The sequence below is a fragment of the Podarcis liolepis genome (assembly GCF_965112155.1).
Source record: "Podarcis liolepis genome assembly, chromosome: 6".
NCBI classification, from domain to species: Eukaryota; Metazoa; Chordata; class Lepidosauria; order Squamata; family Lacertidae; genus Podarcis; species Podarcis liolepis.
Window position 1 is genome coordinate 87,472,540 of NC_139559.1, and position 17,921 is coordinate 87,490,460.

General features: G+C 44.9%; 1 protein-coding gene across 2 annotated transcripts in view; it reads left to right on the forward strand.

The window, feature by feature from the left end:
* The window catches only part of LMX1A (LIM homeobox transcription factor 1 alpha), a 66,092-nt gene extending 61,423 nt beyond the window's left edge, over positions 1 to 4,669 (forward strand). For both annotated transcript variants that reach the window (XM_083506842.1, XM_083506843.1), the window contains 3 exons: positions 650 to 719; positions 2,457 to 2,630; positions 3,871 to 4,669. In XM_083506842.1, the coding sequence (XP_083362968.1) occupies positions 650 to 719; positions 2,457 to 2,630; positions 3,871 to 4,031 (405 nt within the window). In that variant the 3' untranslated portion in view covers positions 4,032 to 4,669. The remainder of the gene's footprint in view (positions 1 to 649; positions 720 to 2,456; positions 2,631 to 3,870) is intronic.
* The last annotated feature ends 13,252 nt before the right edge of the window (positions 4,670 to 17,921 follow it).

Sequence of the window (17,921 nt, forward strand, 5' to 3'; positions counted from 1 at the left end):
TCACCGCTAGGTGGCGTGCCTTAGGCCCTCACCTCCCTAGGCTTTGGCAGGGCCACACACCCCAGAATCCTTTCTCAGAGTACCCTTCAATATATGGGGCAGGTGATGGCGCTATCTCCCCTCTTCCATCTACAGAACTATACCAATGCCTAACTGCCAATACCTGAAAAGTTGTGATGATTTGCTACAAGGTAGGTGAAAACCAAGTGGCTGGTGCCAATTTGCCAAGTGGCAAAATTCCTACCAGGCCCCTCAACGGCGACCAACCAAGGTCTATAGGAAGGTCAAAGAACGACAACCTTATAGGGCGGGAGGGTGGGAAAAGCAGGAACAGCTGGCGAGCGGCAAAGAGGGAGACCCCTGGCCACGTCCTGCCTTTATAGGGCAGGCCACACACCCTGAACTGTCCGATTGGCCAGCTAGGGGGTGACGCAGCCGGGAATCCCCCCAATCGTGAAGCCCGCAACCCCACCTCCTCCTTAGACAGGGCTCTCTCTCTCAGCCCATTTTAAGATGCCCATCTTAAGAACTATGAGAGTGTAACGGCAGCATCATGCTTCTGCTAACCTTGTGGATGCTTTCCCACCATTTAAGAAAAGTAAAGGAGGGGATATGGCTTGTTCTAACCTTTCCTCCCTTTCTGTAACAGATGAAGAAATTAGCAAGACGACAGCAGCAGCAACAACAAGATCAGCAAACGACACAGAGGCTCACTTCTGGTAAGCCTGTCTCCTAACCCCCTTCTGTCATGGGAGCTGCCTGTTCCCTCTTCCTTGAAACTCCACCACCTACAGCCAGGATTCTGAAAATGGAAAGTAGATTCTCTTTCCATGGAGGCACCAGGAGTTGCTGGACAGGAGGACCAAATACTTTCCTAGCTCCCCTCCTTTCAAATGTAGGTGCTTCCTACTTGAGCCAGAAGGCAGAATATGCCACGCTGAATGAGGGAGGGCATCGACAATATATGGCGGCCAGTGAACCAGTCCTCTGCAATGGGCAAGATTTCATTTCCTCAGAGACTTTAATAGCATGCCATGAACAGCTATGGACCTCCCCACAATATTGATATGACTTATCCCATGGCTTTGTCAACACTCAGTTCTTGGGTGTTACCTTGAAAAACTGGATTTTATTGATACGGAGAAGTTATGATTCACTTGGCTCCTAGGACATCTCAGCTGCCATGTCCTACCTGGGAACTCTCCTCAGATTGTTGTGTGTTTTCCACTGTAATCTCCATAGCTTTTTCAGTCCTTAGCTTTGCTTCCCAATTTCCCCTTACTATACAAGGCTGAACGTGCTTCCCATCTCAACTCTTCTTTCCACGCTTGGGTCACTCTTCTAGCCCAATGGTCCCTCTTTTGCATGATGCTACTCAACTTCCACCCTGAACAGTGAACACATCTAGTTTAATGATAAGAGGAATTAAGGGCCAATGAAAACAAGGCACTGGGAGATCCATGGCTGGGTCTTCTGAATATTCTCTCTCTCTCTCTCTCTCTCTCTCTCTCAGTTCAGTGAGGGGACATGAATTGGGAAAGCAGTGGTGGGAAACCCTTCCTGTGTTCTTTTCCTGATCTCAGTCACCCCCTTTAAAGTGTGTACACTTCCCTCTGTGAGACAAAAAGCAGAGGAGTTTCCTGATCCAATGTTCCCCAACCCCCTCAGATGTATTGAACTAAAAAGAAAAACAAGTCTGAGATCCAGACATTGATCTTTCAGCATCTTTTCTGGATTGACTCTAAGACTGAACATGTTGAGGGTTCTTTTGCATGTCAAAGAATGGAAGAAAGAGAGAGGGGAGAGAGAAGGGGGTTGAACATGGGGGGGGGGATTTCCATTCTGTGCAACAGAGGGCCTTCTCAGTAGTGGCACCTGCCCTGTGGAATGCCCTCCCATCAGATGTCAAGGAAATAAACAGCTATCTAACTTTTAGAAGACATCTGAAGGCAGTCCTGTTTAGGGAAGTTTTCAATATCTAATTGTTTACAATTTTTTATGTGCTGTAAGCTGCCCAGAGTGGCTGGGGAAACCCAGCCAGATGAGCAGGGTATAAATATCATCATCACCATTATCATCACAGGAGTCCTGTCGTACAGTGAACTTGGCATCCCAGTTCCAAAGGAGCTTATAGTTATATTTTTCATGAACTTGATAAAATGTAGGTCTGGCTGGCTGTGACCCTTTAAGCAGCTTATATATTTGAGTTGACTGATGGTTTAATTCATTTATGAGAAGTTGTATATGGGTTGGTTGGGTATGGCTTTGAAAATAGGGGAGCTGGGAAAGAGTTCACACCTCCTGGGACTAGAAATTCAAGAAAAAAGTTCTTTAAGAAAAAAGGCACCAGTATAGAAGACAGATAAGAGCCGGGTCTTGCTGACATAAGTGAAATAATAAGGTACTGGGAGACTGATCTTATGAACGCATGCATTTTATTTGCCATTGTCTTGCAGCTCAGACAAACAGTGGCAACAACACAGGCCTCGAAGGAATCATGAACTCTTATACCACCTTGCAACCACCTCCACAACAAGTATTGGTCATTGATCAAAGTGTTTACAGTGCAGACCCCTTCCGGCAAGGGCTCACTCCGCCACAAATGCCAGGAGACCACATGCACCCTTATGGTAAGAACGGAAACCCTGCATATTGTACAGATGGACTAAGAGGAACCCCTTAACAACGTGAATTTAGGATGTCAATAGTCCATAGCCCTCTAAGACAATATTTGTGCTGGGTTTGGGCTTCCAGGCTTAAGTTAGTGGAGCTTGAGATTTTAAATGTGTCTGGTTTCCGTCTAAATCAGGCATAGACAAACTCCGGCCCTCCAGATGTTTGGGACTACAATTCCCATCATCCCTGACCACTGGTCCTGTTAAGCTAGGGATCCTGACAAGACAGAAGTACTGTTTTGGGGGGACAGGAGGTGGGCAGGTGTGGGGGACTCCCTGGTCCTGAATGGGGTAACCATGCCCCTGAAGGACCAGGTGCGCAGCCTGGGAGTCAGTTTGGACTCACAGCTGTCCATGGAGGCACAGGTCAATTCTGTGTCCAGGGCAGCTGTCTACCAGCTCCACCTGGTATGCAGGCTAAGACCCTACCTGCCCGCGGACTGTCTCACCAGAGTGGTGCATGCTCTAGTTATCTCCCGCTTGGACTACTGCAATGCACTCTACGTGGGGCTACCTTTGAAGGTGACCCGGAAACTGCAATTAATCCAGAATGCGGCACCTAGACTGGTGACTGGGAGTGGCTGCCGGGACCACATAACACCAGTCCTGAGAGATCTTCATTGGCTCCCAGTAAGTTTCCGAGCACAATTCAAAGTGTTGGTGCTGACCTTTAAAGCCCTAAACGGCCTCGATCCTGTATACCTGAAGGAGCGTCTCCACCCCCATCGCTCAGCCCAGACAGTGAGGTCCAGCGCCGAGGGCCTTCTGGCAGTTCCCTCATTGCGAGAAGTGAGGTTACAGGGAACCAGACAGAGGGCCTTCTCAGTAGTGGCCCCTGCCCTGTGGAATGCCCTCCCTTCAGATGTGAAGGAAATAAGCAGCTTTCTTATCTTTAAAAGACATCTGAAGGCAGTTCTGTGTAGGGAAGTTTTTAATATTTAATGCTGTATTGTTTTTAACACTCGATTGGGAGCTGCCAATTATTATTATTGTATGTCTGTATAGCTACCTCAAACACATGAGAGTGGCTTAGTCAAAATTTAGAGGGCACTTATGAAAGAAGTTCCCGCATGTAAGCGCCGTTAAAAAGAATGGTGCAAGAGCCCGACTCTGCACCCGAGCAGCTCCTGTTCATTTCAGTGTTGTGTGAGTGGATTGTGCCTGAGTGGAACAAATCTTTCTCTCTGTTCTGAAGGTTCTGAGCCCCTTTTGTGTGAGATGGACAGTGACGACACCTCCCTCAGCAACCTGGGCGACTGTTTCTTAACAACTGTGGAACCTGGGCCCTTGCAGTCCAGAGTGGGGAACCCCATTGACCACCTGTACTCCATGCAGAGCTCCTACTTCACATCTTGAGGCATTTGAGGCTCTGAACAGACCAGGGCTGGGCTCACTGCAGGTGCCACCTGGAGAGAAGGAGATTTTGAAAAAAATCAGCGGAAATCAGGAACATTTGTGAAGGAAGAATTCAAAACTCCGTTCTCCTTTCGCGAACCCATTTATGGAACGACTTTTTGAAACTGAGTTTTAAATTTTGAAGTGTCAAGGAATGCATGAAAGAAGACAAAAACTTATCCCCACCCCACCCCCCGTGTTTTATTTAAGGCTGTCTTGAAGGCAAGTTGCAAAAAGCAGTACTTTAGGCTTAGACTAGATAGGCAAGCAATATTTCCCACTTTGGGGCTGAAACAAAAGTTCCTCATTTGGGTGGACTACCCTTCTGGGGGGAAAAAACTTAGATAATTTTCAATAATTTGTACATTTTGCAATCCTTTTTGGCAACGTGGTTCCTCCTGGTGGCTTCTGCGATTTCTGCATTGCTATCATTTCTTCCTTGGTTGCTATTTCTTTCTCCTTCCTGGATTAATCACGTAAGTGAATCCACCTTATCAGAATCACACAGTGAACAGGATGATATCAGAATGAAGTCAATTAGATCTGGACATGTGAGAGTGAGAGCAATTTAAACTAATAAATGAACATTATTATTATTATTTTGCAATGAGTGACAGAAAATAATTGACATGGGAGGCATTTTTGACACTGCCAAAAATGTATGGAGGAGTGGGAAGGTTCATGGTTTGTTCATATAGCTATCAACTTGGTGCCTGGCAAGCATGTGTGTCAAGGTGTTTGAGTGTGTTCATGTAAGGGCGTGTGCACTTATATGCAAGATACAAGCGCACCTAATATTGCATCAGGTTTATCCCTAATGATAGAAATGTTCTGCACAGCAAAAAATAACTTTATTTTCTGAGTGAACTATATTTAAGAAATTGCTCAATGCACTTAAGTTATGAAACGAAAGAACCGGGTTTTCTAAAATATCACATTTGGTTTGCAAAGATGGAAAAGCAGAGTTAGAGTAGCAGTCTCAGCTCGAAACAATTCGATGCTTCTTTCCATTTCTTCATTGGTTTTCAAATGAAAATCCACGTCTGAAAATATCAGGGTTACCCATCCTCCCTTATGCATGCAATCTAGTTCCATTAGAATAAAGGAAAACTCTGCTGTTGACTTCAGTGCAATTCGGGTTGCAGCCAACATTAGTTCTATACAAGAGAATTGTCATCCCAAGAAAGAGAAACATCATGCTTCGTGTCCCATCAGCAGCACAGAGGTTAGCCTTGTACATACACGTAGAGGAAGCCCTTATTCTAAATGAAGGCATCTTTCAAAGCAATGGAAAAGCTGCCTCTGGATTTTCTAACAATTCCAGAGTACATTCATGGGCTGTGGAGAGTTTAAGAATCCCACTATCAAGATTCGCAAGGGGATGATGTAGGAACACTTAAGAAACTAAATGGTTGACTCCTTTCAGAAACCAGAACCTCCACTGCTGTTGGTGAAGAACAGAATAGATGGATCTACAAAACACCGCAAAGAATTTGACAAAATAACATCATGGGTATCCATTCTAAAGTCCTTTGTTGCAATAGAAAGGACTTCCGGTGAACTCCATAGGCAATGGACATTGGTCTTCATGTGCCTTCCAGATGAGTTAGACTAGCTCATTCTTCTGCCACTTAAATAATGGAGTCTTCCAATGTAATCGAGAAATCTTCTGTTGAACTGGCCGGAGTGAAGGATCGCTACATATATGTCTTTAACATGCTGAGTTCCACCTCTTATTTAGAGAAGACTCATAATGGGCTGACTGAGAGGGAACTGGAGAGGACCCAGGCAGATTCAAGTTCCTCTGACATGGAGCTGTAGGAATCCAGCTCCCTGGTCTTTTTCCCTGTCTCTGTTGGTGGGCCTGACTTCCTTCTGTGCTGATGGTGCTGACTTGACCATGCTCCTCTGTGTAGTAGGAGGAAGCACGTAACATTCCCCCCCCCCCCAGCTTCCCTAAAACATGGTGATCAGTAATATTCAGTTTGTCTAAAACTGGAGACAGACAATATTTCAGAGCTGATCATGATAAGAGGGAGCACTGCCCATAATGTGTGCCCTGACCCTTCTTTTTTCTCTACTGAAACATGCCTTGCAAGTTTAGGTATTGCTTCAAAAACCTGCTTGATCCATGTCAACAATAGAACAAAAGTAATACTAGAAGAAATGAAGCTTCTCTCAGATCACTTTCAGCTCTTGAAAATAACGGTCTATCTCCAATCTAAAAGAACGTAATAATAATAATAATAATAATAATAATAATAATAATAATAATAATAATAAATTTTTTATTTATATCCCGCCCTCCCCAGCCGAAGCCGGGCTCAGGGCGGCTAACAACAATCAAATAATCAAACAATCAAATAATCCAACATTCTAAAAACATTTCATTATAAAAATTAATTAAAATCAAATTAATGGCAACCGTTAAGCAAAATTCTGCGCAGGTTGCCAGAGGAGGGAGTCAGGCTGCGCCCTGGCCAAAGGCCTGGTGGAACAACTCTGTCTTGCAGGCCCTGCGGAAAGATGTCAGGTCCCGCAGGGCCCTAGTCTCTTGTGACAGAGACGTAGTACTTCACAAGCAATCTACCATAAGATGCTATGATGCAAATGAGTATAAAGGTTACCCCACCCCCAACAGATTGGGTGAACATGTGGAGACAGGTCTGTCGATTACTACCAGGTGCCAGGTTCCAGCTCCAGGAAATGATATCTCCACTGTGATCCTGAGGCCACTGGTGGTCCACTGGAATGACCAAGAATGGCATAGAGGTATATGGATAGTTGAGTTAGCAACTCTCAACTTTGAGACTTTGGGATAATAAGACCTAGCATGGGTTCTCATCATCATGTTTTCCAAGTAATGATTGCAGCGCTCACATGGTAAGTCCATTTTCAGAACGACAAGGCGGGCTATCTTGGAAGATGCTAAGGCACCCCATAAAACAGTATAGCTCTCCCTTCCTCACCAGATTACTTCTCTGCTGGCCGTCGCGCTGTTAGGCATGCAGTATTGCAACCTCCCTGTGCTCTCCAAGGTGAGGTCCTGTATCCGGCAGCTTTTTCTTCCTCAGAGCCCTAGTACAAAGATGTGTCTCATGGTGGAAGCAGGAGAGGAGTCGGACACAGCATCTGAGGAAGAATGAGCCACTGAACGATGAATGCACTGGTTCACTGCTATGCCCAGCTGCATGGGGTTGGCCTGGTAGGAGACCAAAGGACTCTACTACTTTGGTGTGGGGTGTTTCTCTACTTTTCTACCCATGTAGGGACAACAGGGTTGCAGCCTTAATTGTCAGGATGCTTCCAGTAGCTTCCAGCTCGTTGCCCAGGAAAGTATAAAGACAATGAAAAGTTTCTTACCATCATTTTTTTATTTCAGTCTTCACAGACAGAGGCTATAGAACCCAGCCTCTTGGATAATGGTGTTGTCCCAAGTGAATCTCCACCCCCGTCTCTCCCACTCCTTGTTCATCATTCTCATCCTGTCCTCTATGGCAGTGTTTCCCAATCTTGGGCCTCCAGTTGTTTTTGAACTACAATTCCCATCATCCCTGACCACTGGTCTTGCTAACTGAGGATTATGGGAGTTGTAGTCCAAAAAGAGCTGGAGGTCCAAGGGTGGAAATGCTGCTCTATGGGTCCTGCTACGTGCCCTCTGTCTTTGAGTTCTTTGCTCTCCTACTTTCAAGGCATGCCAGGTTCTGGGAGATGGAGGGTCTGGGATGCTTTCTAATGACACCGTGTCAGCCAGCTGCTAACCTGGTTCTGCCTCCTCCTCTCCCATTATTTCCCAGCTTTCCCCCTCATCTGCCTCTGAGCTGCTACCTCCCTCAAACCCCTGTTGTAAATCTATACTGTCTTCCTCTTCCCTGGAAGGGTCAGGATTGGGAGACGGTCTCCACTATTCTTCCTCTGCCCAGTCCCTGACACTAACTTAGGGAAATTACTGTGAACACTGTGAAAGCACACATGAAAAATCTATTATTGCTCAGTAGTGGTAATTTTTTGGAACCACACAGAATGAACTTGCAAACATTTGTCCACGCAAAGCCATACATACATGGAAATTGTCTTCTCTTAAAACAGAAATTTATTATGGAACTCATGAGTCATGTCCCTTAAAGCCTTTGCCGAGGTTAGTTGCACACACAGCCTCGTTGTCCCTATCATAGTTTGTGTTGTATAAAAATATTATGCTGTTCATCAATAAATTATGTAAAGAAAAGAAACTGAATGAAAAGTAGTTGTGATGCTATAGTTTTGGGCCATGCTAAAGATTATACACTGAATGTAACAGAATGTGACAAGTTGTTGGAACTGCTGCATCAATGGAAGTAAGAATATGAGAATAAATGAGGGGTTTGAGAATAAACAATATGAAAAAAGACTGATCTGTCGTGAAAGTTTGTAGAACAGTTGATTTAGAATAGTAGCTAAGACTCTGAGCCCAGAAGTCCCCGGTTCAAAGTTCACATCGGAATGAATTATCTAGGTGGTTTCTGTGCCAGTTTGCACATCACATCAGCTGTGTTACAGCATCTAATGCAACTATAGTTTTACACAAAAATGGTGAAACAAAGGCATTTTGCACATGGCCAGACCTGCACATCTCTCTAGCAAGCCCGCAGCTGTGAGGGGGAAGTCTCAGTGAATGCTGATATTACATAGGAAACATGAATATTTGTGCTGCTGAAAACAGTTTCTGGAGAATCTCTTGTTGCTACTTGTTGCTAAAGGATAATCCACAGACCTGGGAAAACTGACCACACCCCAGGAGTGTTGTAGCTTTGCTCTCAATCGCTCAAACCTCAATGGAACAGAGTGCCTTTTCAATTTTATTTGATTTTTGATTTTTTTTTAACATATAAAACACATACATTTACATTTATACAATGCACATACACAGCACACTACCTTATTTTCATAACATAAAACATACCTAAATGTAAAGGTAAAGGGACCCCTGACCGTTAGGTCCATTCGTGACCGACTCTGGGGTTGCGGCGCTCATCTCGCTTTATGGGCCGAGGGAGCTGGCGTACAGCTTCCAGGTCCTGTGGCCAGCATGACTAGACCGCTTCTGGTGAGTCAGAGCAGCACACGGAAACGCCGTTTACCTTCCCGCCAGAGCAGTACCTATTTATCTACGTGCACTTTGATGTGCTTTTGAACTACTAGGTTGGCAGGTGCTGGGACCGAGCAACGGAAGTTCACCCTGTTGTGGGGATTCGAACTGCCGACCTTCTGATTGGCAAGTCCTAGGCTCTGTGGTTTAACCCACAATGCCACCCGCGTCCCATAGGGGTTGTCTTTAAAACATAGGGGGCGTCTTATACCTGGGAGCGTCTTATACATGGAAAATACGGTATCTCTCGGGGGACAAAGCTTCCAGGAAACTAGGCTGCCAGTACCAACACTTTCTGTTCATCTGGTCTATGTAGCCTTATCTCCTCATCAGGACAGTTCGAAAGCACGTCAAAGTGCAAGTAGATAAATAGGTACTGCTCTGGTGGGAAGGTAAACGGCATTTCCGTGTGCTGCTCTAGTTCACCAGAAGCGGCTTAGTCATGCTCGCCACATGACCTGGAAGCTGTACGCCAGCTCCCTCAGCCAATAAAGCGAGATGAGCGCCGCAACTCCAGAGTCGGCCATGACTGGATCTAATGCTCAGGGGTCCTTTTACCTTTAATAGAGCTCAGGGAGCCATTTACCAGGCTCTGAGCAGCAGGGCCCAAAGGAAAACAAATAATAGATTCAGGAAAGCTCATGCCCCTCTCCTGTTCCACAAGACGCCGGAAAAATGGGCTCTGCAACAGATGCCTCAGTAACAGGAGTGACACTATTTTGGAAACCTGTGATGTACATCATCAGCTCTCGTTTTCCCTGCAAGGGTATCGTCCATGGGTCCGTACTGGGAACTGGGGGGGGGGGGCATGGGCCGTATCTTTGCAGATACCTGGACATTGCTTGCTTTGCTGCTGCAGCCAAGGACAAGGAAGGGGGGGCTGAGGGATCTGACCTTCCTGTATCAGCTGTAACATTGAATAAACAAAGCGTCCATTATTCCTGGAAGCTGTGTGATGGCCAACGGGAGATCAGCAGAGATTACCTTTCAGGTAAGGATGCTGATTAGATGCTATTGATAGGGAGGAACAAGCTTGCTCTAACTAATATTATGTTAATTTTAAGTTGCTTCCAGCAAAAGAGATTATGCCACATCTTGGCAAGAGGGAGAAGAGAAAGAACCTGGAAATCGAGACTGGGCCAAAGTCAACCACTGACATGGGCTGACATGAGGATAGTTAATGATGAAAAGACTTCTGGAAAGAGAGGAATGGCCGGAAGAAAGGCTTCCCAACCCCCTTTAAAAAATAAATATATCATTGCTGGGAAGATTATAAATCAAATTAAGCTAGGCAGAGCCAAACCAGAGACCTTCCTGCTTATCTGGAGTCCTTGGACTGGGTTCGGCAGAGATCTTGTAAAATCAGCCCCTTCACTGTATATTTAAAGGATAATAATAATAATAATAATAATAATAATAATAATAATTTATTTATATCCTGCCCTCCCCAGCCAAAGTCGGACTCAGATAATGGCATCGCCCAAAGAATCATGGGAACTGTACTTTACCTCTCATGAAGCTACAATTCCCAATACACTTAACATACTACACTATGATGTGGATGCGCCAAAACTCTGAAACAAAATGTAAAACTATATGTTCAAGTAGTTTTAGGCCAAAGCTTTGTATTTCAAGCCTCCATTTGGAGGTTTGAAACCTCAAAAAAGGAGCACTGGACCTTATAAGGCGCCTCACCTTTGCCAGGACACCTGCAGATTTCTTGCAAACCATAGATACATTGCCATTGCCCATCCTATCCTATCAAAATACTTTTGCCCAAGTATGTAGCAGGAAAGGCAAAACAAGGCCAAGAGCTAAGCTACCTGCCCCCTGGGTCATTTCCCTGCTTTGGGATTCCTTGAAGTGCAGAAACTGCTTGATTTGAAACATCTGGCTGCCCTTACCTGAACATGTGTCAACACTGGGGAAGTCCTGCCATTAGAGAGAGTGAAGCAAACACCCCAGGTGCCAGATCCTGGGGGCAGCGATGGCAGCAGCCCACTTCCAGCCATTCCCCTCCCCCCCACCAGTGCCAGTGTGGTGTAGTGGTTAAGAGTGGTAGACTCGTAATCTGGTGAACTGGGTTCGCTTCCCCGCTCCTCCACATGCAGCTGCTGGGTGACCTTGGGCCAGTCACACTTCTTTGAAGTCTCTCAGCCTAGCGCACCTCACAGAGTGTTTGTTGTGGGAGAGGAAGGGAAAGGAGAATGTTAGCCGCTTTGAGACTCCTTCGGGTAGTGATAAAGCGGGATATCAAGTCCAAACTCTTCTTCTTCTTCTTCCCACAAGTCCTGTGGCCATTCACCTCTGATGGAGATCAAAGCTCTGGGTGCCATAACCCTGTCATGAATCCCCATCATTACTCTGCTCCTCTCAGGTGTGCTAGGCGACACTATCACGTTGCTGGTATTGACATAAGATTCGACTATGCGCACATCTCCTTTTGAGCTGGGTCCTCTGCTTCACTGTCTCTCCAACCTCTCGGCAGTTCATCATTCTGTAACCTGGAAGACGCGAATGGCACTAGTCTCTCTATGTTTACTCATGTATTGGTAACGTATGAACATATGCCTTAGGTTACTGCAACATGCTTTAAGCGTGGCTGTATTTAAAACATGCTCAGAAATTATAGCTGGTCCAGGACACACTCACCTGGAAGTTCCAGTTTTGCAGCAATATCACCTCACTAGTTACTGGGGACAATTTAAGGTGGGGGTCTGGATCTTTAAACCTTGTCTTCTAGGGTACCTAGTCACACAGGGAGCTGCCAGGGATTCAGAAGGCTCCTTGCTACAGAAGTTCACACTCATCACAAGAGGGGCTCAAATTGTCACGTGACCTTGGGGTCAGAGATAAATGTGCCTCTTCCCTCCAGGTATATATGAATAAAGTTTGCATCTTTTTACTATAGCAGAGCTCCACCTCCTAGAATAAATAATAATAATAATAATAATAATAATAATAATAATAATAATAATAATAAATTTTATTTATATCCCCGCCCTCCCCAGCCGAAGCCGGGCTCAGGGCGGCTAACAACAATAAAACAGTACAAAAGTACAACACAACATAACACTCTAAAATCATTCATTATAAAATTAATTCAAATCAAGCCACTGGCAACCATTGGGCCAGAGCTCCGCGAAGATTGCCGAGGGGGGGAGTCAGGCTGTGCCCTGGCCAAAGGCCTGGTGGAACAGCTCTGTCTTGCAGGCCCTGTGGAAAGATGTCAAGTCCTGCAGGGCCCTAGTCTCTTGTGACAGAGTGTTCCACCAGATTGGAGCCACAGCCGAAAAAGCCCTGGCTCTAGTTGAGGCCAGCCTAACCTCTCTGTGGCCTGGGACCTTCAAGATGTTTTTATTTGAAGACCGTAAGAAAGGGTCTCTTCACCATTAGCTTTTAGTTTCCAACTCTAATAGTGATTTTTCACTTTTAAGTTTGTTTAATCAGGTAAAGGGCATGCCTGCCCACACAAATACACAGGGTTGTTGCACCAGTTAAAATGGACGAGAACACATAAATACAGAATCAGGCAAGTCACTTCACAAAGACAGGTGAGGATACATATTGTTTGCATTATATATCATTACATAACTGTCAGGGAACTGCCATCAGTGCCGGAGGGAGAGAGCAAAAGCCAGAGGGATTCCAGAGAGCGTCCAGGGATCGGGAGAAGCAGCCCATCTTCTGGGGAAGAGAATCAGCGTAGCACCAGTGGAGAAGGGGGGCAGATGGGGGAAGCGACGAAGTGGTCCCATGACTCCTTGCCTGGGACCAGTGGGGAGAGTAGGGGTCCTCCGTTGCCCACGCCCTCCTTGCCCAGAAGGCTTTCGCGCAGAGAGGGAAGGAGGAGACTAGGCGTCAAAGAGCTTCTTTGCTGGAAGCAGTTTAAGAAACGCCCACTCACGGATTCTGCCAGCAACTGAGTCAGCCACGGGAGAGTGGCGTCCGGACAGATAAAGTTTACTTGGGCAGCCCAGCCAGGTGTTTGCACCCAGCCAGGGAGATAGTTGCCTGCTTGCGCACGAGCAACCCCCTTGGAACCATTACAATAACATGAGAATTTCAAACTTCAGCTCATTTTATTGTTGTTAGGCATTAGCCATGATGGAACACACGCACAGAGAGATCAATTTTTACAGTTTTAAGCCAAAGGAAACACAAATAAAACACACACACGACAATCTTTTTTACAGTTAAGCAATAAAATAATAACACCATCAAATATTTGTGATACGATCATCTCACTCTGTTTAGCAAAGCTCGCTCCAGTGCCAGTAAACTTGTAGCAACTCTGCTGAGTACCCTTAAAATAACGAGTAAAAACAATAAAATAATAAAATCTGTCCTTTGAAGGACAGACCAGGTGTCACGTTCCCTAAAAATGCCCACAAAGTATTTTCCTGCTTATACCTGGCATCAATTGCCTATCAGCTGATAAGGAAGAATCTCCAAGTATGGTATCTGCCATGATAATATAAATGTACATTTGTACAGGTCTTAAGATAGCCTATTCTCTCACACAGTGTAAGGCATCCTTTGAAATTTGGCTAGGCTTAAAATGCCTTCAAAGCAATGACAAACCTAGACAGCATCTTAAAAAGCAGAGACATCACCTTGCCAACAAAGGTCCGTATAGCTAAAGCTATGGCTTCCCCGGTAGTGATGTATGGAAGTGAGAGCTGGACCATAAAGAAGGCTGATTGCCAAAGAATTGATGCTTTTGAATTATGGTGCTGGAGGAGACTCTTGAGAGTCCCGTGGACTGCAAGAAGATCAAACCTCTCCATTCTGAATCATCCCTGAGTGCTCACTGGAAGGACAGATCCTGAAGCTGAGGCTCCAGTACTTTGGCCACCTCATGAGAAGAGAAGGCTCCCTGGAAAAGACCCTGATGTTGGGAAAGATGGAGGGCACAAGGAGAAGGGGACGCCAGAGGACGAGATGGTTGGGCAGTGTTCTTGAAGCGACCAGCATGAGTTTGACCAAACTGCGGGAGGCAGTGGAAGACAGGAGTGCCTGACGTGCTCTGGTCCATGGGGTTACGAAGAATCGGACACGATTAAACAACAACAACAACAAAATGCCTTCTCAAATAGAATCTTTCACACATACTATTGATTGATTGATTGATTGATTTGATTTCTTACACGGTGTCTGGCCTCTTGAAGATCATATGAGGTCATGTGTAGCATCTTATTACATCAGAGCATCTTTCTCTTCTATTCCTGTGCCAATGTTCTATGGCACTCTTTTCCATCAGTGCTTTTGTAGCTACTTTGGACATTTTTTTTAAAAAAAATTGTAACGACAGCTAATAAGCCCAGATAAATAACATAATGTGCATGATAGCCATAGCTCAGGCTGGCAACCATTTACTTAGCTGATATTCTTCAGGGTACCATATCCTAGCATCCCTTAGCAGGAGAAATTAACATCAATCAAGTAATTATCGCTTATTCCAGAATGCTTTTAAACGCAAACAGGCCTATTAAAGAAGATGGGGCTATCACTTAATTAATTGCTCCTGCAGTTTCACATCTGTTTCTCTTGAGTACCAGCTCTCATACAGCCCCACTCACCTCAGGCCAGTACTTGCAAGGAGCTAGAATATGCTTATTTTGATGCCTGATTGATGTGGGATGGGTGGTTGAAGGGAAAGCTTGTACATAGGGAGACCGGGGGGGTACATGTCTACCAGGCACACCGAGCTGTGCCCAACATGTTTGGGGAGGTAACATCCCATGTAGGGACGCGGGTGGCACTGTGGGTTAAACCACAGAGCCTAGGACTTGCCGATCAGAAGGTCGGCGGTTCAAATCCCCGTGACGGGGTGAGCTCCTGTTGCTCCGTCCCTGCTCCTGCCAACCTAGCAGTTCGAAAGCACCTCAAAGTGCAAGTAGATAAATAGGTACTGCTCCAGCGGGAAGGTAAACGCCGTTTCCGTGCGCTGCTCTGGTTCACCAGAAGCAGCTTAGCCATGCTGGCCACATGACCCAGAAGCTGTACGCTGGCTCCCTCGGCCAGTAAAGCGAGATGAGCGCCGCAACCCCAGAGTCAGTCACGACTGGACCTTTACCTAACATCCCATGTGCATGATGTCGTACGTACAACGCCCCCCCCCCAGTCCGGTCAGGCCAACTCGGCCTGCCATCCCCCACCCAGCCACTGCCTTACCTTGTGAAAAGGATGCGAGGGGCGAAAATGTTTTGCCCTGCCTCATCCCTGGCAATCCTCAAAAGGACATGGTAGGGCCAAACATCTTCATCGTGGCACGTCTTTTTAAGGACCACTGCAGATCTTTGGGGGGAGGTGACGCCCTTCTTTAAAATATCAGGGGGCGGCTGCCCAACCCCCCCTGATGTCTACATCTGTGCCAAGGGACTACCCCAGCAAGCAAGCAGTGTGTCTCACATCCCCTTTGCTCAGCTTTTGAACACCTTCCTTTCCATTGCGTTTACAGATCCTTTCACAAGCTTGAAGCACAAGTCACAATTCATAGGAGCCAACTCCTAGGGTCTCTCCCCAGCCCGTAAAATAATTTAGGGGCATTGCCATTCAAATGGTGAATCGTGTCTTGTGATCGATTATGTGGGGCGGGGCTTACCTGCCCCTCCCCCCGATATTTTATTCAAATTGATTCACATGCACGATTCATTCCCATTGTTTAAGAGCATCGTTTTACATGTACTATCATGATCGCTCATATGCGTTAATGCTTGTTGGATGACATTGCCTTTTCCCCAGTGAATAATTTTATTCTTTGAATGGCCAGTTTTTATAGTGCTGGCCATAAGGGTCAAGGCTGCCAGCTTTTGAGGCAAGACTAACTGTTTGTACTGTTCGTTTCAGCTGTTGGATGGATAGTCAATAGCCTTTGGGTTTTTTTAAATAAAATATTTATTGATATTTTTTTAAGATATTACAATACAAAATGAAAAAGAAAAAAAAATCAAAATAAAAATGATTAAAAACCACTCCATTTTTCCTATTACTTATTTTCCTTAGCTTGTTTCCCGGACCTCCTCATACCTCCCTTTTTTGTATTCCAGTTCAATTTGTTGGCTCAGCAAATCCTTACCCTCTTTGTTTATCCTAATCGTTGGTCTTAAAATAGTAGCATTAGATTTTTCCCTATTAACAACCCATTTTTCATATTCCCTTAAAGCATTACAGCTGGAAACCACTTAATTTCTATCCAACATCATTCTAACATTCGTTAATTTTACAATATTTCTGTAGATAGTCTTTAAATTTCTTCCAATCTTCTTCCACCGACTCTTCTCCCTGGTCTTGGATTCTGCCAGTCATTTCTGCCAGGATAGTCAATAGCCTTTGGCAGGTGCAGCCACTTCATCCAGCTCTTTAGAGGCTTGGTCCAGATGTAATAGGAAACCATGAACACAGAAGGCTGCCAGGGTTTGGGGCATGCCTTCATCATGGAAAACCACAGATTCCCGTTATATCTGCACCAGGCCAGGGAGATGGTCTAGATCAGGGCTTCTCAAACCTCTGAGTTCATTGACCCCTTGATGAGCTTATAAATCATCATTGATTCCAAATTCTTAGAAATAATAATAATGATAATGATAATGATAATGATAATGATAATGATAATGATAATGATAATAATAATAATAATAATAATAATAATAATAATAATAATAATAATTTTTATTATTTATATCCCGCCCATCCAACTGGGCTTCCCCAACCACGCTGGGCAGCTTACAGCAAGATTAGTTCATTTTCAAAACAGGTAAAATTCGGTCTTCAGGTATGAATGGGATCAACAATTCTGAATTAACATATCTGTTGTGATATGTGTGTGACTGTTTACTTGCCCATAATTCAATACACAATTCCATAAAGCTAAGGCGGCAATCCTAAACACTAATCTCTGATGCAGAGAGGCAATTATTCCAGAAAATTTACTTTGGGGGGGGGGGGGAAATGCATTACGTTTGCTTTTGCATTCAGTTAGCTGTATACAGGTTATTCAGTCAGTAATTAAATTTATTATTTAAAGTTGGAGCTACTAGCTAGCATCGCTTTGATTTTGCCAAAGGAGCAGACAAACAAAACTGAGCAGCCTTTGAAATGAAATAGTAAAATGGTCAAGAAAAATCCATGTACTATCAACATTTATTAATCATCAATTACCATAACTAGGAATCATAAAAAATAAGGATACTGTTGTACTGTGGAATCTTCTTATTAAATACAGATGTTGTTCATTGGCAAAGGAACCTGTGAATGCCCTTTATTTATGAAGATCATAGTACCTAATTACATTTTTTCACGCTGTACCACATAAACTTTTTTACCTCCAGACTGTTTTCAACTCCCTTTCAGTCCCTAGGTCTTTATTCACTCCCTGCACAGTCCCATAGACCTCAGGGGGTCAATATTGAGCACTATGGGAAACCCTTGTCTAGAAACAGGGGGGGGGGGGAAAGCACCAAATATTCCACAGTCCTAACAGCTCTTATCCTTACGTCTCATGTACAAAGGAGGGGAATGAGAAGCCTTGGCTTCCCTTTATATCTGAGCCAGGGCAACGAGAAACAGAAAACGCAGAGAGGATTGAGATGGTGTAAACAGAAGTAATTGCATTTATCAAGCATGTGTAGTAGGAGAGCAAAAAGACAGATTGAACGTTTCTCTGGCGATGGGTGATAAAATGCAGTACGTGTAACACAAACAGATGGGGGGGTTGGTCT